This window comes from Gopherus evgoodei, chromosome 5 (assembly GCF_007399415.2).
Source record: "Gopherus evgoodei ecotype Sinaloan lineage chromosome 5, rGopEvg1_v1.p, whole genome shotgun sequence".
Classification (NCBI taxonomy): domain Eukaryota; kingdom Metazoa; phylum Chordata; order Testudines; family Testudinidae; genus Gopherus; species Gopherus evgoodei.
Genome location: NC_044326.1, coordinates 106,840,900 through 106,863,354, shown reverse-complemented (window position 1 = coordinate 106,863,354; position 22,455 = coordinate 106,840,900). Strand labels below are relative to the sequence as shown.

General features: G+C 38.4%; 1 protein-coding gene across 10 annotated transcripts in view; it reads right to left on the bottom strand.

Annotated features, from left to right (window-relative positions):
- Positions 1 to 22,455, bottom strand: part of LOC115652604 (bifunctional heparan sulfate N-deacetylase/N-sulfotransferase 4) — a 181,870-nt gene that overhangs the window by 146,976 nt on the left and 12,439 nt on the right. For 5 of the 10 annotated variants that reach the window (XM_030564875.1, XM_030564874.1, XM_030564866.1 and 2 more), the window contains exons 2-3: positions 19,523 to 19,731; positions 15,433 to 16,670 (exon numbers count right to left, since the gene is read on the bottom strand). In XM_030564875.1, the coding sequence (XP_030420735.1) occupies positions 15,433 to 16,413 (981 nt within the window). In that variant the 5' untranslated portion in view covers positions 16,414 to 16,670; positions 19,523 to 19,731. Of the gene's footprint in view, positions 1 to 15,432; positions 16,671 to 19,522; positions 19,732 to 21,349; positions 21,429 to 22,455 lie in introns of those variants that run through there. The other 5 variants (XM_030564869.1, XM_030564870.1, XM_030564867.1 and 2 more) reach the window with 4 other exon arrangements.

Sequence of the window (22,455 nt, the reverse complement as noted above, 5' to 3'; positions counted from 1 at the left end):
GAAAGAATTGGAGAACAGGAACAACCAAAGCAATATTAGCTTAATTTGTTTTCCAGAGGGAGTGAATGAGATGGACTATATGGGGAAAAATGTTTCTCCTTTTCTGTATTTGCAGACGAAGTTTTTACCATATAACTCCCCCCCACCAGCCCCAAAGGACGCAGCATATTTTAAGTAAAAGACCTGGGAGAGGGAGAAGCCCAGATCCATTGTAATTCAGGTAAGCAGCTCAGACAGACAATTAATCCTCCAAGCTGCCTGGAAGAAAAGGCAAGGTTTAGCTGATGACAAAGGAGTTTTATTTATTAACTGCTTCTCTGGTAGGATTCTGAATGAGAGAACTGCCTTTAATGAGACAATGAAAAAAGGTTGAAAGGCTAAAGCATTTGATATGGTGGATCAGTCATGATATTTGACCAATAAAAAACCCATTGTCTCGCAAAGAAGAATTGGATGATTCTAGATATCAGAATTGGGAGAATGCTGAATGATATCCACTAAAATAATGATGGGCTAGACCAAAAGCAGTCAATTTTTTTTTGTCAAGGTCCAAATTTCATGGTCAAGGTACAGTCAAGGTCCAACTCCAGAGAAAATAATAAAAAATAACAACAATAATTATAATAATAAGTAAATAAAAAGATTTAGGGATCCATTCAAAAGTGTCTGGCAACCTGGAGTTGGCCCGCAGTCTGCCTATTTACTGTCCCTGGGCTAGACACTCCCATTTCAGAGCAAGTTGATCGATTCTTATTTTTTTCTTACTCAGGTCCACATGTAGCACTTATGATGTATTATGAATTTCTCTTTTATTCATTTTAAATGTATTTAAGATGAACCCCAAGTAGGAGTCTTCTACATATATATATTGCATTCTTCACTGTGATTTTCAAATGCCTAAGAGAAATAAGATTAACGTATACCATACATAAATAAGATTAACAAATAGTCTACAGTTTCTGAGGTATGTGTATAGGAAATAGGAGGAGACAGCCAAACCTCTTATTCTCCATTTCTCACTGTATTGTCCATTGATACAGTTACTCTGCTTGGGAGGTAGTCATTGTAAGCAAAAGCTCTTTTCTCTGCTCTTATGGCTATTGTCAGCACATCAACCCCTCTTTTGTTCTTAACAATACTGCTGTTATGTTAGGACTAGATTGTGAAGAGGAAAATGGGGTCCCTAAGACGGGTTGAGCAGACCCCACTGAGGGCTATGAATACATCAGTCAGAATCAGGTTCTTGGTCTGACACATTATTTGATGAGTCAGTATAGTTTTGAGGCACTTGCATTACTTTGAGTTATGCTTCTTAGTGGGCAGGCCAATGGGTGGTGAATTATTAGTCTTTCATTTAATTGTCAAATGTAGTGCATAGTCAATGTGTAATCAAGACTGGAGTTCACAAATGTATGATAATCATGCTGATAATGTGGCACACCCTTCTAGCTAGATATGCCTGGAAGGAATTTCTAGCATTTTTTGCTAGAGAACTTAGGATTCCAGCTGTTTGGTTTTGGAAAGTGAAGAGCCTTGGAGGACTTCAAAACAGGGTAGGAGAACAAGCAGTGAGTTCTCCTTGACAATAAGGATACTGGTACACTTGACTGAAGGTAGGGTTATGGTATTGGCTCCTCCAAATGCTTCCTTCTTTCCAACATCACCTGTGTCTTGCAAGTGTTTAGCATCTGCCACCCTTCCTTCATTCAGATGCAGATCTCATTCAAGCACTGGAACTAATGGGGGATATGCTGTTTGCATTTATTGTGAAGAAAATGCAGAGTCAGGTGTTGTCTAAGTATTGCTGTAATTTAAGTCAAGGACATCTCACAGTCTCCCCTAGAGGTTGTAAATGTATATGAAATGGGATGTGGGAAAGAATAGAGCCCTAAAGAACTCCACAAGAGAGTTCTTGAGATGTAGGTTCATAATCCTAGCATAATCCCCCAGGACCAATGTAACAGATTTCTGACTATTTCTGGCAAATTTCTAAGGAGAGTCAGCTATATCATGTGATCTACCATGTCAAACTTTGCTGAGAGATCTGGTAATATGTCATTATCCCTTTATCCACTGCTAAATGGTGTTTATTCACAAGTGTGACCATCTCCATTTCTATGTCGTAGTGTAGAACATGACCATGAAAGGCACAGGATATTGGCAGAGATGAAATGTGGTTGGAGCTCTTCAACAGCTTCTCAATGGCCTTGCTAAGAAATGGGTTTTAGACTCTGAGTGGACAGGGAGGAATTGCTGCACAGAGCAGCAGAAGGATTGGGGCAAAGTAAATCAGTGTTTTATGTACCCTCTTTGCTCTTCAGCTGACTTGAATTATATGCAAATTTGCTATAGCTGAGGATCTGGCCCAGATATTTTTACTCACTATATTTAAAATCAATTGTCCTCACAGAAGGATCACAGAAGTTATGAGATGGAAAAACCTATTCTTAGATTATCAAGCACAGGGGGTAGCGCCCTGATGCAGCAGCACTATTAAATTCAGTATTATTCAAAGAGCTATGACTCCAACATGAATTCTTGTCACTATAGTACTAGAATGAGAGAGAACTTGCACTCTTCAGGAGTTCAAAGCATTTTTAAAGAACAGAAATCCAGTAAAGGTCAAAGATAAAGATCAATCCTCTAGAAACTCGAGAGGACTCAAAAACTAGTACTGAAAGTGAGTTGATGCTTGGAACACATGAGTGGTTGAGAATACAGAAGACTCATGAAGTTATTCAAGAAAAAGTTCTGGATGAAGTCAAGAATAGCACAAAGGACACTCCTAACCACTGTTCCATCTATTTATACAACCTCAGATTGGACAAGGACAACCTTGTCCTTGTGTCAGCAGTTAGGCTATGCAGAACAGAACAATTTAGCTTTTGGGGGAAAAGGGGTCATAGTAAGATACTGAATGTCTTCAGTTAAAAAGGTACCAAGAATTTGCTAATGCTGATTGACAGCAAATCTGTTTGTGTTGGTTAGAGAAAGCTTTAAAGATGAAAAATCAAGCTCTGTATGCATGGCATGTAGCACAAATGCAGGACAACCAGGTATTACTAATTGTTTTTCCTGGAGTACTGATATCAATGTGGTTGGAACTGTTGTATGGTTGGGGATCAACGTAATTTAAAGCTAGATGAACAATTCTGCAAGTAACTGATGCATTTGTGGATCTTTAGCTTTTAAAAACCATGCAGAAAGATAATATATTAGGAGGAGGAAAGGAGAGAAATTAATTTGCAGAAACTCCAGGCTTGAGATATATACCCATGAAGCTTGAGAAAATAGCTTTCCATGGCTCAGCTGAGTTTCTGTTTAATTGCTTAGCCAGATATGACCTTGCACAGCTTCCACAGTAGAGGGGACTGCAGATCTTTTGAGGTAAGCACAAACCATAACAACTCTATTCTCTAATCTCTCACTTACTGATGCTGCCCTTAAACAAACAAACAAACAAAATGCATCTCTGACAGTATCTGATTGAGAAAAGACTGTGTATGGGGAATAAAAACATTTGAGTCACAGGAAATGATTTCTTAAGAAAAGGGTTACATACCTTGTAGACTCATTGACTTTAGGGTCAGAAGGGACCAATGTGATCATCTAGTCTGACCTCCTGCACAAAGCAGGCCACAGAACCCTACCCGTCCACTTCTATAACAAACCCTTAACCTATGTCCGAGTTATTGAAGTCTTCAAATTGTGGTTTGAAGACCTCAAGCTGCAGAGAATCCACCAGCAAGTGACCCATGCCCCATGCTGCAGAGGAAGGCGAAAAACCTCCAGGGCCTCTGCCAATCTGCCCTGGAGGAAAATTCCTTCCTGACCCCAAATATGGCGATCAGCTAAACCCTGAGCATGTGGGCAAGACTCATCAGCCAGCACTCAGGAGAGAATTCTTTGCAGTAACTCAGATCCCATCCCATCCAACATCCCATCACTGACCACTGGGCATACTTATCTGCTGATAATCAAAGATCAATTGCCAAAATTAAGCTATCCCATCATACCATCCCTTCCATAAACTTATCAAGCTTAGTCTTAAAGCCAGATATGTCTTTTGCCCCCACTACTCCCCTTGGAAAGCTGTTCGAGAACTTCACTCCTCTAATGGTTAGAAACCTTCGTCTAATTTCAAGTCTAAACTTCCTAGTGTCCAGTTTATACCCATTTGTTCTTGTGTCGACATTGGTACTAAGCTTAAATAATTCTTCTCCCTCCCTAATATTAATCCCTCTGATATATTTATAAAGAGCAAGCATATCCCCCCTCAGCCTTCTTTTGGCTAGACTAAACAAGTCAAGCTCTTTGAGTCTCCTTTCATATGACAGGTTTTACATTCCTCGGATCATCCTAGTAGCCCGTCTCTGAACCTGTTCCAGTTTGAATTCATCCTTCTTAAACATGGGAGACCAGAACTGCACACAGTATTCCAGGTGAGGTTTCACCAGTGCCTTATATAACGGTACTAACACCTCCTTAACTTTGCTGGAAATACCTCGCCTGATGCATCCTAAAACCGCATTAGCTTTTTTAACGGCCATATCACATTGGCAGCTCATAGTCATCCTGTGATCAACCAATACTCCAAGGTCCTTCTCCTCCTCTGTTGCTTCCAAGTGATGCGTCCCCAATGTATATCTAAAATTCTTATTATTAATCCCTAAGTGCATGACCTTGCACTTTTCACTATTAAATTTCATCCTATTGCTATTACTCCAGTTTACAAGGTCATCCAGATCTTCCTGTATGATATCCCGGTCCTTCTCCATGTTAGCAATACCCCCCAGCTTTGTGTCATCCGCAAACTTTATTAGCACATTCCTGCTTTTTGTGCCAAGGTCAGTAATAAAAAGGTTAAATAAGATTGGTCCCAAAACCGATCCTTGAGGAACTCCACTAGTAACCTCCTTCCAGCCTGACAATTTACCCTTCAGTACGACCCGTTGTAGTCTCCCCCTTAACCAGTTCCTTATCCACCTTTCAATTTTCATATTTATCCCCATCTTTTCCAATTTAACTAATAATTCCCCATGTGGAACCTTGTCAAATGTCTTACTGAAATCGAGCTAAATTAGGTCTACAGCATTTCCTTTGTCTAAATAATCTGTCACTTTGTCAAAGAAGGAGATCAGGTTGGTTTGGCACGATCTACTCTTAGTAAAACCATGTTGTAATTTGTCCCAATTACCATTGACCTCAATGTCCTTAACTACTTTCTCCTTCAAAATTTTTTCCAAGACCTTACAAACCTTAGATGTCAAACTAACAGGCCTATAGTTACTCGGATCACTTTTTTTTCCCTTTCTTAAAGATAGGAACTACGTTAGCAATTCTCCAGTCATACGGTACAACCCCCGAGTTTACCGATTCATTAAAAATTCTCACTAATGGGCTTGCAATTTCATGCACCAGTTCCTTTAATATTCTTGGATGAAGATTGTCCGGGCCTTCCGATTTTGTCCCATTAAGCTGTTCAAGTTTGGCTTCTACCTCAGATGTGGTAATATGCACCTCCATATCCTCATTCCCGTTTGTCATCCTTCCATTATCCCTAAGCTCCTCATTAGCCTTATTACAGACTGAGGCAAAGTACTTATTTAGATATTGGGCCATGCCTAGGTTATCCTTAACCTCCTTTCCATCCTCAGTGTTTAGCGGTCCCACTTCTTCTTTCTTCATTTTCTTCTTATTTATATGGCTATAGAACCTTTTACTATTGGTTTTAATTCCCTTTGCAAGGTCCAACTCTACTTGGCTTTTAGCCTTTCTCACTTTATCTCTACATGTTCTGACCTCACTAAGGTAGCTTTCCTTGCTAATCCCACCCTTCTTCCACTCCTTGTAGGCCTTCTGCTTTTTCTTAATCACCTCTCTGAGATGCTTGCTCATCCAGCTTGGTCTACAACTCCTGCCTATGGTTTTTTAACCCTTTCTTGGGATGCAGGCTTCTGATAGTTTCTGCAGCTGCGACTTAAAGTAATTCCAGGTCTCCTCCGCATTTAGATCCACAAGTTCTTCAGTCCAGTCCACTTCCCTAACTAATTTCCTTAATTCTTTAAAGTTAGCCCTTTTGAAGTCAAAAACCCTAGTCCCAGATCTGTTTTTGTTTATCCTTCCATCTAGTTTGAACTGAATTAGTTCATGATTAGCTTGTGATTGTTATATTGAACTGATTGCCATCAAAAGACCAATTTTTAGTGACAAACTTTTAATTCACAGTTACAATTTACATGGGAAATGAAAAAAAAGTGTCTAGGAAGGGATTGTTTGGAGTAATGTTATTTAGTCATACTCTCCGTGTAGAGTTAGAAATGCTTCTGTTCATTTGTAGTTTCCTTGCACAAATATGCTAATCATAGAGAAAAACACAGAACTGCTTACAAACATCTCTAATCTGTGCAATTATGTTCAAAACCAGTTGGAATCTTGCACAACTTTGAAAGAGCTTACTACAAAGTTCCATGTGCCCTCACATAGCATATATTTTTTAAAATGTTAATTTTGAAAAATCATGACTAATTGGCACCAAACTATCAAAAGGTGGGGTGTTTTTCAAGATTTTGCAATTCAATTTCAAGTTTTTGCCATCTACCACAAACACACTACAGCTGTTAAAATATTTAAAAAAAATGTGAGGGCATTTTTAGCACTGTTCTTCAAAATAGCTGAATCACTTTGGTTCAATTTTTCATTAACATCTGTTGCCAGACAGAAAACAAATCTGGCATGATTAAAAAAAAGCTGAACATGACAAGAATGGAGATGTTTGTGCAACCTTAATTATAGGTATCATTCTGCACTGTGTGTATGATAGAGAACATTGTGCTGGAGTGCCCTCCCCTACCACCATCATGGTGGAGCAGGAGTTATGGCAAGGTTACCTCTGTTTCTCCTTCATTCAGCCAATCACCATTTAACCCCATCTGGTAGTTCCTCACTATGACTCTAATGTTCCAGTTGGATCATTAATAGTCTCTTCCCTCTCAGATACTAGTGAGTCAGGAGTCCCGTAACCCTAGTGAGTGGTCAGCAGTCTCTAGCCTGTTGGGGTTCAGATCCCTTTGCTCTGCTGGCATTAGTAACCACTCTGCTAGGGTTGGTAGAGGAACCCAGACCCACACATTCCTCTGCACTTCATTCCAGGCATCTAGGAGTTGGAACCATATCTCCCAATCTCTTACTGCTTCCTACAATGCCTCTCTAGGCTGTTTCCCAGACTCATGTTCTGTGATCCTTGTCTTCTGGAGTTCCAAATGTCTTCCCTAGCTGTTGCAGGGTCACCAATCAGTCCCAGAAGAGGAGGCAGCTAGTCTCTCTATTAATCTGGGATAGCAGGGGCTCTGTATGCCCTATGTCAGTAAGGAATTAGATAAGTGAATTTATGGTGCAGAAAAAAAAATGATAGTGTTAAATGACAGAGACTACTTCATATGAAATTTACATTTTAGTTTCTGTTCCTTCTGTATCAAAATCAACAAAAGGAAAATATTAATTGAACAAATATCACATTTTGGAGGGTATCACATTTTAAAAATTGACTGAAGGGACAAGCTAAATTGAATGTTAGTGTGATGTAGTGTAAACACGGACTGTGACGGTAGTGCTAGATTATGGCATATGTTTCATAAGAGAATCTGACCCAAATACTGCCCCATTCCTGTACAGGAACATGGAGCCAGATGTGGAGAACCAGTTTGTGGTCTAGAACCATTTGAAATAAAGGAGCTGTGCTCATCAACACTCTTAAAATCCACACAAAGGACAGGCAGAATCAAACCCTAAGTATCTCAACACCTACATGTTTTAGAAAAGAAAATCACAGGGACGGTTGTATTCACCACTGAAATGCAACCGCCTCTGGATGGCTTGTATCAGCAGCTGTTATAAAGTATACAGAAACACTACAAAATTCTTTAGGAAAATCACAGCCTCTTGAAGATTTCCTCCTTCTGATATTTTCCTTTCCTACTGAGCAAGCTGTTCTAACTTGAGGGGTAAATTAGGCCCACAGGTACTTAACTGCATCACTCCTTGAGCATATTGAGAGATTATTCTCTAAACTTTTAATAATTGTTCTTTATTGTAAATTAACCAAAGTATACTCTGATTTTGATGTTATACTCATTAGCAAGCAGCCTGTTTCGAATGCTAATGTATTCTGGGAATGTCCTGTCTATAAATAAAGACTGATTTACATAGCAAGTATTTCTGAAATGTCTTGAGAAACAAATCCTTACCTGCCAGCTGATTTAAATTTTTTTTTTAAAAAGCCCTGAGGTTTAAATACAGCACACTAATGTGTGGTGGCATTAAGAACAATTTTATATGCAAATATCACTTATAAGTAAAACAAATCTCCTTTCTACAAGAAATACAAAGAATAAAAGTCACTTGATAGGGACATAGGTCCTGATCCTAAAGGTCCTAAAGACTGTGACTGAGTTCAATTGTTGTTGGATCGAGCCCATCTCACCTATAATGTTTTCTGGTCAGACTAATTAACAGAATTTAATATTAATGCCTTTTTACCGGTCACTTGCATCTCAGTCTTTGGCTTGATTTGAAGCAGAAAGGGTTGCTTACCTTACCTGGCTTGCTAAATTATGCCCTCTTTGGTATTTGAGAACTCATTGTGGGATACATTCAGGTTCTGCAGAGACTGAATTTTGGCACTGATTTCAGGTACTGAGTAACTGCAATTCCCCAGTTGACTTCATTTGGATGTGTGGGTCCCCAATATACCCCTGAAAATCAGGTCATATATGTCTTATCTTGGGCACTAAAAATTGAGGCACCCAAATTCAGTGAGACATTGCTGAGAATTGTCAGAACTGTCCATAGTTATCCACCACACAACTGAAACATCTAATATTAGAAGTTACTCTTGAAAATCTGGGCTCACCTGACTCACTCAACAATGTGTTAGTGACAGAGTGGGGAATAAAATCCAGGTTCCTAGATTCTCAGCTCACTGCTCTAGCCACTGGACTACTTTTCTTGCCTGGGTAAATAACTCCATTAAAAGAAGATTGAGTGCTCCATTCTGACTTTTATTTGCTATGAATACTTTCTATGATTTTCCATAAATTTTCAACACTAGCCATAGGGTGCATATCATGCCTGGTATCTGCCCTGACCTGTTGGCCAGGCACCAACTAGAGTTTTGAATCCTACCTATTTTGGTTGTGATTCCCTACATGGTGATGCAAAAAAACCCATATCCAATTACCTTGTACTATCTGTTGAAAATGCAATGCCAGATGTGGATTGTTATATTGTTCCTTGCGCAGCACTTCAGAAATACAGGAGGAACACAGCATTTCACGAGAACATCTATTCAAATACAATCCATAAAGAGAAGAACTCCTGAATGTTTCCTTTTTAAAAAAGTCTAATATCTAGAAGACAGTAAACAAAGCCTCGTTTTTGTCAAGATATAATACAAATCTCTATTCCTCTTGATGGATGCACACAAAAGAAGTAATGTACACTTTGGTGTCAATATAACCTTTTGGGGGAGGGAGGCAGGGGCAGTGAAGTGTTTTACACAGAACATGTTGGAATGCCAGAGCTACTTTTTCATCCTTCTGCCTCTCTAAGGCTGGGATTCCGCTCAAATGTCAGCATGCTGCTTTGGTGAACAGGGTAAGATCTGAACACCTTGCAAGCACTTCAACTGTGGGCTACGTGAATTATGTTGTCTTTGATTCTGCAAATGTTTTCACATAATATTCCTGGTTAAACATTACCTTGGTCTGTGATCATAATGCACATACTCTTTTGTCACATGACATGAATGTAGTGTAGAGCATATGGGTTTTCTAAACAGTAAAATGCCAATTTTGCTTAATTTTATTTGTACTAGTATTTATTTTTTGCATGTGATGGCATCTGAAGAGAAACCCTATTATACAGCTCGCTCATCAAAAGTATAGCTAGTCAAAAGTGGGAAATAAATGGAAGAGGTCTGTTATTCTAAACAATGTGATATTTGTCAGGGCTGAGAGATGATTCAGCACTGTCAGTTTAAATTATACATAGCTTTCTTCTGTTTTAAATAGAGATGTGGAAGATTACAGGTAGAAATCACGTGTCATTTACCAAAGACAGTCAGGAGAACTAATATGGAATTATTAATTCTCTGGGCAATAGAAGAAGTTATTTTGGGTTTGACTACATGGGAAAGTTATTCTGAAATAAAGCAGGGTGTGAATTTAAAGTGCTGTTGCTATTCTGGAATAACTATCCTTGTGGATACTCTTATTCAGCAATAAGAATCCTTTATTTTTCCAGTTTAGCTTAATCCACTTTGGAAATGGATTAAGCTAAATCAGAAAAGAAAAAGTCACTCTTTTTCTGGGATAAGGGTAGCCACACAGGGAGCTATTGCAGAATAGTTTACTCCATAGCAGCCATTCCAGTCAATTTCCCTATGTAGAGAAGCCCTTAGTCACTGGATTTTAATGTGCATTTCCGCTCACTAAGCATCTAACACCATCTGATCTTACTACTGAACTAGTACACTCTGTAACTAGTAATGATTACAGCTGGGTGAAATTGTTCAGTCAAATAGTAAATTCAGTGAAAAATAAAAATTTAATGCACCAAAACATTGAGAATTTGAGTCAAATTCAGCAAATAGTTTTGGCAGAATAAAAAGTGCAAAAAATTAAAGTCAGAATGGTTTTTTTTGACATTTCTAAATTGAAACATTTTGGTTTTTTCCTTCAAAATGAAATTTCATTTTGAAATTTGGTTAAAATTATTTTTTAAATAAAAAGATTTTAAAAAACCCATACCTAAAACCTAACAAAGTGAAAAACAAAAAAAGAAACAAAAATTGAGATGAACAAAAGGTTTTGTTCTATCTGAAATAAATTGTCTTTGTTTTTTGTTTCAGTAAAATAAAACCAAAAAGTTCTGTTTCATTTTAAAACAAACTGATTATTTTTGAAAAATTGAGAATTGAAAAGAAACAGTTATTTGCTCAGCTGTAGTAATGATCAAATCTCAAAAGGTCTGGAGTCGAGGGGCCTTTCCGTTGTCCACTGATGATCATAAGAGTTGGATACTGAGAAAGTGAGAGGATCAGCGAGTTATCCTAAGTGCCTATACACAAATGCAAGAAGCCTGGGAAACAAGCAGGAAGAATTGGAAGTCCTGGCACAGTCAAGGAATTAAAATATGATTGGAATAATGGAGACTTGGTGGGATAAATCACATGACTGGAGTACTGTCATGGATGGATATAAACTGTTCACAAAGGGCAGGCAGAGCAGAAAAGGTGGGAAAGTTGAATTGTATGTAAGAGAGAAGTATGACTGCTCAGAGCTACAGTATGAAACTGCAGAAAAACCTGAGAGGCTCTGGATTAAGTTTAGAAGTGTGAGCAACAAGGGGGATGTCATTGTGGGAGTCTGCTATAGACCACCAGACCTTGGGGATGAGGTGGATGAGGCTTTCTTCAGGCAACTAACAGAAGTTACTAGTTCTCATGGGGGACTTCAATCACCTCGATATCTGCTGGGAGAGCAATATAGCAGTTCTCAGACAATGCAGGAAGTTTTTGGAAAGTGTAGGGGAGAATTTCCTGGTGCAAGTGCTGGAAGAACCAACTAGGGACAGAGCTCTTCTTGACCAGCTGCTCAAAAACAGGGAAGAATTAGTAGAGGAAGCGAAAGTGGATGGTAACCTGGGAGGCAGGGACCATGAGATGGTGGAGTTCAGGATTCTAACACAAGAAAGAAAGGAGAGCAGCAGAATATGGACCCTGGACTTCAGAAAAGCAGACTTTGACTCCTTCAGGAAACTGATGGGCAGGATCTCCTGGGAAAATAACATGAGGGAGAAAGGAGTCCAGGAGAGCTGGCTGTATTTTAAAGAATCTTTACTGAGGTTGTAGGAACAGACTATCCGAATGTGTAGAAAGAATAGTAAATATGGCAGGAGACCAGCTTGGCTTAACAGTGAAATCCTTGCTGATCTTAGACACAAAAAAGAAGCTTACAAGAAGTGGAAGATTAGACAAATGACCAGGGAGAAGTATAAAAATTTTGCTCAGGAATGAAAGAGTGAAATCAGGAAGGCCAAACCACACTTGGAGTTGCAGCTAGCAAGGGATGTTAAGAGTAACAAGAAGGGTTTGTTAGCAACAAGAAGAAGGTAAAGGAAAGTTTGGACCCCTTACTGAATGGGGGAGGCAACCTAGTGACAGAAGATGTGGAAAAAATTAATGTACTCAACGCTTTTTTTGCCTCTGACTTCACGAACAAGATCAGCTCCCAGACTACTGCACTGGGCAGCACAGCATGGGAAGGAGGTGACCAGCCCTCTGTGGAGAAAGAAGTGGTTCAGGACTATTAGAAAAGGTGGACGAGCACAAGTCCCTGGGGCTGGATGCACTGCATCTCAGGGTGCTAAAGGAGTTGGCGGATGTGATTGCAGAGCCATTATCTTTGAAAATTCATGGTGATCAGAGGAGGTCCCGGATGACTGGAAAAAGTCTAATGTAGTGCTCATCTTTAAAAAAGGGAAGAAGAAGGATTCGGGGAACTACAGGCAAGTCAGCCTCACCTCAGTCCCTGGAAAAATCAAGGAATCAATTTTGAAGCACTTAGAGGAGAGGAAAGTGATCAGGAACAGTCAGCATGGATTGACCAAGGCAAGTCATGCCTGACTAACCTAATTGCCTTCTATGATGAGATAACTGGCTCTGGATGAGGGAAAAGCAATGGATGTGTTATTCCTTGACTTTAGCGAAGCTTTTGATATGGTCTGTATGGGCTGGATGAATGGACTATAAGGTGGATAGAAATCTGGCTAGATTTCCAGGCTCAATGGGTAGTGATCAATGGCTCCATGTCTAGTTGGCAGCTGGTATCAAGTGGAGCACCCCAAGGGTCGGTCCTGGGGCCAGTTTTGTTCAATATGTTTGTTAATGATCTAGAGGGTGGTGTAGATTGTACCCTCGGCAAGTTTGCAGATGACACTAAACTAGGAGGAGTGGTAGATATGCTGGAGGGTAGGGATAGGATACAGAGGACCTAGACAAATTAGAGGATTGGGCCAAAAGAAATCAGATGTGGTTCAACAAGGACAAGTGCAGAGTCCTGCACTTAGGATGGAAGAATCCCATGCACTGCTACAGGCTAGTGACTGAGTGGCTAGGCAGCAGTTCTGCAGAAAAGGACCGAAGGGTTACAGTGGATGCGAAACTGGATATGAGTCAACATTGTGCCTTTGGTGCCAAAAGGCTAATGGCATTTTGGGCTGTATAAATAGGAGCATTGCCAGCAGATCGAGGGACGTGATCATTCCCCTCTATTCGGCATTGGAGAGGCCTTGTCTTGAGTAGTGTGTCCAGTTTTGAACCCCACACTACAAGAAGGATGTTGAATAACTGGAAAGAGTCTCGCGGAGGGCAACAAAAATGATTAGGGGGATGGAGCGCATAACTTATGAGGCGAGGCTGAGGGAACAGGGATTATTTAGTCTGCAGAAGAGAAGAATGAGGGGGGATTTGATAGCTGCTTTCAACTACCTGGAAGGGGGTTCCAAAGAGGATGGATCTAGATTGTTCTTAGTGGAGCAGATGACAGAACAAGGAGTAGTAGTCTCAAGTTGTAGTGGGGGAGGTTTAGGTTGGATATTAGGAAAATCTTTTTTCACTAGGAGAGTGGTGAAGCACTGGAATGGGTTACCTATGAAGGTGGTGGAATCTCCTTCTTTAGAGGTTTTTAAGGTCAGGCTTGACAAAGCCCTGGCTGGGATGATTTAGTTGGGGTTTGTCCTGCTTTGAGCAGGGGGTTGGACTAGATGACCTTCTGAGTTCTCTTCCTACCCTGATATTCTATGATGCTATGATTGGACCCTGGTGTCAGCTTTGATAAGCATTCAAAAGCATGGTTGCCTGTTGCAATTATCTGAACTTTCTGGGTCTGCAAAACAGGCCTGCAAATGTCACAGGAGCAACTTTTGGGTGAAATCTCAGTTCATCTGGTTCTGCTGCTGGCCCTGGCCAGGATACAGATCATAGAAAATGCATAATATAAAAAAAATAATTTTAAAACATAATGAAATAAACTTAGGACTTCATAAAAAGATTGTAGATAAAGGCTTGGTGTGTGGGGGGGGTCGGTGTGGGTGTGGGTGTGGGTGTGTGCATGCTAATTGATTATGGAAGCATTTCAATGTTTACAAGAAAAAATCTCACTGTGTAGGGAATAGGGAACATATATTTGCAATAGCTCTAAAGTCTCTAATAGCCTCTATTAATATCATAATTTCCTTAATATGTGGACATTTAGACAATTCCAAAGGACCATTTAATTAGGAGTAATGCTACTGGTATCAATTCATCATTTTTAATTCTCAAAGATATTTCTAAGAATCTTCCTCTGTGGAATTTCACAGGACAAACATCCAGAGTGATAAGCCTTTGTATTGGAAACTTTTATAGTTAAATTGAAAAAAATAAAAAAAAAAGCCCCCAAACACAAAACACCAAAAATTCAGCCAATGAACATTCTAAATCAAGGGGAAAAAACAGTATATGATCATAACTACGGATGTACAAGTGTAAGGTGTAAAGGTATCTTTTCATCTTGTTTTGCGAAGCTTTAATTATGAAACTACTATTAATGGCAAAGAGAGTTGTTCTTATAAGCCTCATACATCAGAATGAGATTATATATTTTAATATTTCATAACTGCTTGGAATTTCTCTTTTGTTTCTCTAATACAAAGTGAAGTTATAAATAACAAACATCCTTTCTGGAAAGTTAACAAACTGCACAAACACCACTTTTTTTTTTAAAACCCAATAAAACTCTGGTTCAAAATAAATACCTGTCAATTGTGTGCATCTATCTATATGCAAATGTTTCCATATATATGATTATGTACATGCATTTGAACAGTATGTGCATGTACTGTGGATGTCAGTTACAACAAATCTGCTGTCATTCAGGACTTGACGGTTCTTAGCAAGGTAAGCAATCAAAAACACTGACACAATATTCAGACTAAAAGAGAACCTATGTTACCTGTAACACTAATAGGATTAGTCATGGCTCAGCCACTAGAGGAAATATAGTAATAAACTGTTGAGCAGATCTGACATTAGTAGAGGGTAGCCCACATACAGAGTGACCAGTACATGCATGCTTATGTGTGAGAGTATATTTGAGCATGCATAGCTGTGCAGGTGAGTGGGGGACAGCCACTTTCAACCAGTTCCAACAACACAAAATGTAACAAAATTCTGATTGTGCTTTCAAATCCTGTTGGATTTATTTGTAACTTGGTTGCATTACTATGATACTGAGTCCTTCCAGGCCTCCTTTGCTCTTTCTCTATCTCTCTCCAGATATATTTGTGATTTGAGTCATTTATTTGAGACGCCATCCCCAGTTCTTGGCTTACCTTCACATCCTGGATGTTCATTCTTGTTCCCTCCTTTCCAACAAAGATGTCGTCTATATCGACAAGAATGTGCCTATCCAAGGACAATGTGAGCTTCTTCCCCGTCAAGAAAGAGATGGCATCTATAAAGATCAACTTGTGTAGCCAAAAGGTCAAGTTGTTTCCAAAAAGGACTCTCTGAATCCCATCATGAAGCCCCAAGTCCTGGATCACTGTAGCATACAGTGGAGCCTTAGGCAATGATGCTGGGAAGGATCTGGAAGTCTGTAATTCAGTTAAAAGCACAGGTTGGAAGGTGGAGTGATTAAATAAGAAAACCGTCCAGTCTTCCCCAGGTAGTGGGCCTTTCTCAACCCTTGGTGCTTTTGTAATGTGCAGTAGAGGAGATTGAGAGTTTACAAAGCAATCTTTGAGGGCAACATTATTGTAAAGGTCTAATGGAAATCCTTTTAATTTAATACTTGGTGAGCTGTTCTCATTCGCTTTATGAAAACCAATTATGCTAACACTGTATTCCACACAATATTTTTCCAGAAGCTCTCTATTCCATGAGTCCATGGACACATACTTTAAAATATTCTCATATATAACAAGCATATATTTCCCTTTGCCGCTATCTGTAAGAGGAGGAATGTCACCTTTTCCAGGTGCAATCACCATATGGTACTGGAATCGACTAGACTCAAGGATGGCTATGATATCTTGTCCAAGCTGGGAGTACTGGCTCTCCACAAATAGCAAGACAATAGGGTCAGTATTAGATGGATCCATCGGCTTAGCAGTCTTCAGCTCCATGGACCTGTATGGTAAAAGTTTCAGGCCCTCGCACTCTGCTTCTCCAGTGGTTTCAGTTAGGGTCATCTCCTGCTTGTAGCCTGTATATAAGTAATAGGTGGAAATGACTATGCTTACTAAACAGAAGGTGGTTAAGAGAATTACCACTGTTCTGAAACTTCTACGAAGTTTCATAATAAGATTCATTTTTTGGAATACTTTCAATTAAAAACAAAGTTTTTGGCTTTATCCTCTTAAAGTGCCATAGCAGAGGGGACAAAAAATGGTGCTGGTACCACGCCGCAAATGTTCATGTGACCATTGCAATGCATTTATGAGGGGCTTTGAGGAGGTTATAAAGTTGTTAGAGCTCAGAGTCAAAGTATCTGGAAATCTAAATTGGAAGAGATCTTCTCTGAATGCAGTACTTGCAAAAAATCAATGGAGATGATGCTTAACATTATCTGCAACAAAGGGTGAAATTAGAGTAAGTAAAAACAAAATCCATAAAGCAATTAAAAATGTGTCTTAATTAAATAAGCTAGTAATTGATATGTGCAATCTGAGGAAGAGATTTATTGATTGTACAGTACTAGCTGATTGTTAGCTGCGTTTTTAGTAGTTAACTTTTTAAAAATATCTATTTAAGGTAACTTTCCAAAATGCTTGTGTTATGACATGAAATCTAAATACAGCACTATGAACAATGTTCATTCTGTCATTTCTTCTTTGCTAAAAAGATTTCTTGCAGTTGCAAGCAGGGATAATTTAGAATAATGGGATGAAATTAAGAAAAAGAAAAACTTGGACAGATTTATCAAATTGTGGCATAGTCTTCTGAAAGGAGATAGTGGAACTCCGGTGTTTTGAGACATTTCAAACTAGTCAAGACAAAGTATTAGAAAATGTGTAGTATGGAACCATCCTGTTGTTAGAGTGGGGATGGGCTAGAAGAATGAAGAGACTTTCTCTATCAACCAATTTCTATGTATTTCTATATACTTCTGACTTAAGCAATCAGTGGAATTTACTCATGTGTACAAATATTTGCAGGATATGAATCCAAGTCTGCAGGCTTATATGAAGTTATTCTTGAGTTATTAAAATGACAAACATTATAATTTTTAATGAATTAAAAATTATTGTTACCATCTAGACAACTCTAAAACAGCTAAAATAAATTTTACTAAACTCTTCTAAACAATTAAATCTTGTGTTGAGCTTCATACTGCTACATTTCACCTCAAAGGGTAATTTCCTGAAATGGTTACAAGCATCTAAATATGGGGCTTAAAATGAATGCAGGGCATTAATCTGTCTCTCTTCTATTATTAAATAGAAGATTGAGGTAAGAATTACATATGGGCCAGATTCACTGGACAGCTTTGTGTAATTCCTTACAGTGAAAAACTGGTTATACTATGCCAGTGGTTTTCAAGCTGTGTCTGCAGACCCCTTGAGGACTACAGGCTATGTTTAAGATTTCCAAAGGGGTCTGCAGCTCCACTTGAAACCCTTTAGGGGTCTGCAAATTAAAAAAGGTGGAAAACCATTATACTATGTCATTTTCCCTAGGGAATTCTTTACAGCGTTTAAAGTGCATTTTAGAAACTTTATATACAGACATTTGCACCAGAAAGACTGTTGCAGCTTGAAGGATGGATGCAAAACAATTCTGGAAAATTAAAGAAGTATTCTTTACAGTGAACCATCCACAGACATTTTATCACATTTGAGTTTGTCAGTCAAGGAGTACACAATGAAGTTGGGAGGGCTTTGGGGGTTGTTTTTCAAAAGTGGAAAGGTGAAAAAAACAACAGAAAAAATAGATGATTTTGTTTGATGGGCTTAAATAAGGATAAGTGAGTATCTTCTCTTCCTGAATTATTTATACTGTTTGCCCACTGTAACAATGTAAGGTTGTAAACATGGATTATTTTAAAGTGCTAAGAATTAACATTCCTTTTACAGAAGACCTGTTAGTTGGCAGATCTTCATTTGTAAAACTAGACTGCAGAATAAAGATGGGAACTTAAATATTTGAGATTTCTGGAAAACTTTTAAATCTAAACCTGAGGAAATGTAATAAACATAATATATGGGAAATTGCTAACGGTATATTTATCTAGTAATGGTGTGCCATCATAAGGGGCCTTTTCTGATTGTAGTAAACATAAATAACATAAAGGAAGGATATTAATGCTCTTTTAAACATTTTTCTTTGGCTATCATACTGGTATCCGATATCACACCTCTTCTGACATCCAATTGTTACACTACTTTTCTGATGTAAGAATTCACGGGAAAGGCTCAGCAAAAGAGATAAACAAAGTCATGGGGATAAACTCTGAATAAAAAAGTCTGCTTGTTCAGTAATGCACTACTCAGCATCAGTATAGAAATCAGAATTTGACCCATAGAATTTAGAGATAGAAAACACCTATAAGGGAGGTCATTATGTCTATTCCTCTGCCAGTGTAAGATTTTCTCTAAAGTATATTCTTGAGTCAGAGGCTTGCTGCTGCACTCTTCATATTCTTTCATGCTTTGTCATAGTGTGCCAGCAGCAGAACAATCATTGATTCAAGTTTATGTCACAGAGCCACTAGCAAACAGTAGCAAGAAAGATATTCCAGTTTATTCTAGTGCAGAGTTTTTGAATGGACATATCCCCAAATAATAATTAATCAATAATAATTAATTAAAGAAATGCTACTAATAAACAAGATAATAATCAAGATAATTAAAAGAGTAATAAATGCTTCTTTATTGCTTGCTTTATTGGCTTTGAGGTTCAAGGTGATTTAATCTCAAAAGAGCCAGTTAATTTTTTTTATAAAAAGATAAAGTCAGATCAATGGAAACTGTCTTTATGAGGCTGTATTTCAATTCTGGGACTTTGGTGACATGGATGAATCACTCATGTCTGACTCTTGGAGTTTATCACATCACTGTAATCTTTCTGGGGAATTACATCGTCATTGTGGGTGTACACAGACCATAAAATAAAATAGCTAATGCCTACAACTTTTGGTTTTGGAGATATTTTGAAATGAAAAAATACTTGGACTTCACATCATGTATTTTCTTTCAACACTAGAGGGCAATGTTTTCTTGCTTTTGCCAGACAAAGAATGGCAGCACCTGTTATCCACCAGGACAGCTTACAAAACAAATGGAGCTGCAATCAAGCTGAGTCCAAAAAGGTCACAGCAATCTGTACCAGCAGGTAAAACACCTTATTTTAGACTTTAGTGCAAAAGCAATATAATTTAAGTGCTAATAAATTTGATCCTACAACAGGTTTTATACTTACTAAATTTCTTAGTCCACTTCTATAGCCCAGGTGACTAGCATGCAATTAGTAGATCTACATTTTCTCCTTTTTTCCCTTCAGCTTTTTTTCCTCTTGTGTCCCTCAGGTACTGGAATTATAAAGTGTCAAAATAATACGTTTGGTGAGATTGATCATTATCATTTTGCTTTGCGGTAGCACCTAGTAGCTCCGAGTCATGGTCCAGGATCCTATTGTGCAAGACAATGTACAGAAACAGAACAAAAAGACAGTCCTTATCCCAAAGACTTTACAATCTAAACACAAAAGATAAAATCCCATCTGAAAGAAATATTAGTATCTCAGTCTAATCTAATCCAGTCCATCTATCAATGTTGTTATAAACATTGAATAAATGTTTTTAAATTACCCATACATATATATTTATTAAATAAAGGTATTCATTCTAATCCGGATAGCACTTGGAGCAAGATTCAATTCTAGGTTTGGGCACGTTGTTAGATTTGTTATTTGGAATTGTTAATATTGTCAGTAAGAAGTAGTGCAACATAATTAAAGTCTATGAAAGTAAATCAGTTATACTAACCCATTGGGGGGGTGATTTTCTAAGGCAAAATTGGGACTTGGGAACTGCCATTTGGGCATTTGAAACTCTCCCCTTTATGGTTCAACAACTTCATATGCATTCAGCACTTCAGTTTTTCTGGGAGTATCTTTATACTGTATGAATCTATTATAGCACTGAAAAACTTGAAAATAGATGTCCAAATCAAGCTTTATTTAGTATAATTTAGTATTACTGATCCAGTTTCATTTTAGAGTCCAATTTCTGAGATCCAGTGGGCCCTCAGCTCTGACTGAATTAACTGATGATCCACCTTGCTGGATAGGGTCCAAATTTTGGTACACTGATCAAGGAAACAAAGTAATATTCACTCAGAACAAATCTTCAATGATGCAGAGTCCTTGTGCTGGCTCTTTGTACCAGATGAATTTTACCTAGAGAGCTGACTTCTACACTGTCATATTTTACATTGACAAGTTCATGTGCTAATACTGTAATTTTTCATTTGTCTCAGAAATACTAAATATACTGGCAATATGTAGCATGCAGTACCATTGAAGACTCTGGCCTGGTATACACTAAAGCGTGTTTGCTGTTATAGCTATATTGGCAAACACTCATCATGTGCATGCATCTTATACCAGCAAAAGTGTTCTTTGCCTGATAAAGCCGATATAAGTTCCCCAAATGAAATAAGCTGGTGAACTGCATCTACACTAGGTCTTGTAATGTAGGCCTATTAAACACAATGGTTAATGTACATTAGCCTATTCATCACAGTGAAGTTGACCCACTTAAACCAGGGCTAAATTTGGCCCCAACAAGGATCATTAACAAGACATACAATGCATAAAACATAAACCAGTTAATGTTCTTAACAAGAAAATGATTTTTGAGCTGTATACATCATTAAGCTTTAGTTCATTTATTGCCCAAACTGCAAAATTTTGGAACCAGATTTCAAATCTCCCAAATTTCAGGAGTGGTGTAAGATGTTTGTTCATCCCTTTGGAACCAGATTTCAAATCTCCCAAATTTCAGGAGTGGTGTAAGATGTTTGTTCATCCCTTTGTATAGGGATGGACATGAAATCCTGGAATCCTACACTCCCCTCAAATCAAGCGGTAAGGATAGAGGTCTTCTCTCCCAGGTTATGTTGCCATCAGGTTAATATGGGTGAACACAAAGGGAAAGCCAAAGGACCAAGCAGGAGATAAGTACTAGAGGTAGTATGGGTCACGGTTAATAACATGCCCATTTCTTGTTGACACAAAAATCTTTACATGACAGAATAGATGTTATGGGGGTTTGGTCTGGAAATGCTTCAGAAACATCTTTTTCTCATAATATTTTGGAACTTCCATTTCCATTTCTAGTTGGAATCCAGATTTATATGAAAAATAAGGAAACAAGATAAGTGAATTGTTCAGCCTAAAAAAAAAAAGTTTGGTTCAGGAGTTTATTTTTTCTTCTGAGGGCAAATATTAAATTTGTATGAACCCAACTCAATGTCCCTAATTATCTGTTCAACAATCCCTGATTTAAAAGCACTTACACTCCTTTATTTAGACAAACTACCCACAATGGTCTACTGGTTCAGTACAAAAGATAAGTGAACTGGTTTGATAAAAGAGGTACATACTGAATCTTTCCTTCTTAAACATAAACCCAAAATTCAAACCAAATTCCAAGTCTGAAAAAAAAATTAATTAGATTTTTTATGTTATTTTTCATTGTTTTGAGCCTCTGCTCTCTTGGAATACAGCAGCTTTTGTAAGTGGAAGTACCAGAAATCTCACAAATGAGGAATTTCCAAACTCTGGAGATCTGGATGAGCTTCCATTATGCAGCTGAACTTTCACATGCTCTTCACGCAGCGCACAGTCAACTTGCGGAACTCTTTACCTGAGGAGGTTGTGAAGGCTAAGACTATAACAGCGTTTAAAAGAGAACTGGATAAATTCATGGTGATTAAGTCCATAAATGGCTATTAGTCAGGATGTGTAAGGAATGGTGTCCCTAGCCTCTGTTCGTCAGAGGATGGAGATGGATGGCAGGAGAGAGATCACTTGATCATTGCCTGTTAGGTTCACTCCCTCTGGGGCACCTGGCATTGGCCACTGTCGGTAGACAGATACTGGGCTAGATGGACCTTTGGTCTGACTCAGTATGGCCATTCTTATGTTCTTATGTTCTTATTCAAAACAATGTTTTTGCGGTTCATCAATCACTAATTGTGTAGATGTTTTATGAACACTGCTTTGCTAGTAAGTGTTTTAGCAGCTCTCACAAGACTGATCGCAAGCTCACCAGCTTGCATATAGAAAGATGTTGCCTGCAAAGGCAGATCCTCAGCACGTAGAAATTGTCATAGCTCAACTGACTTCAG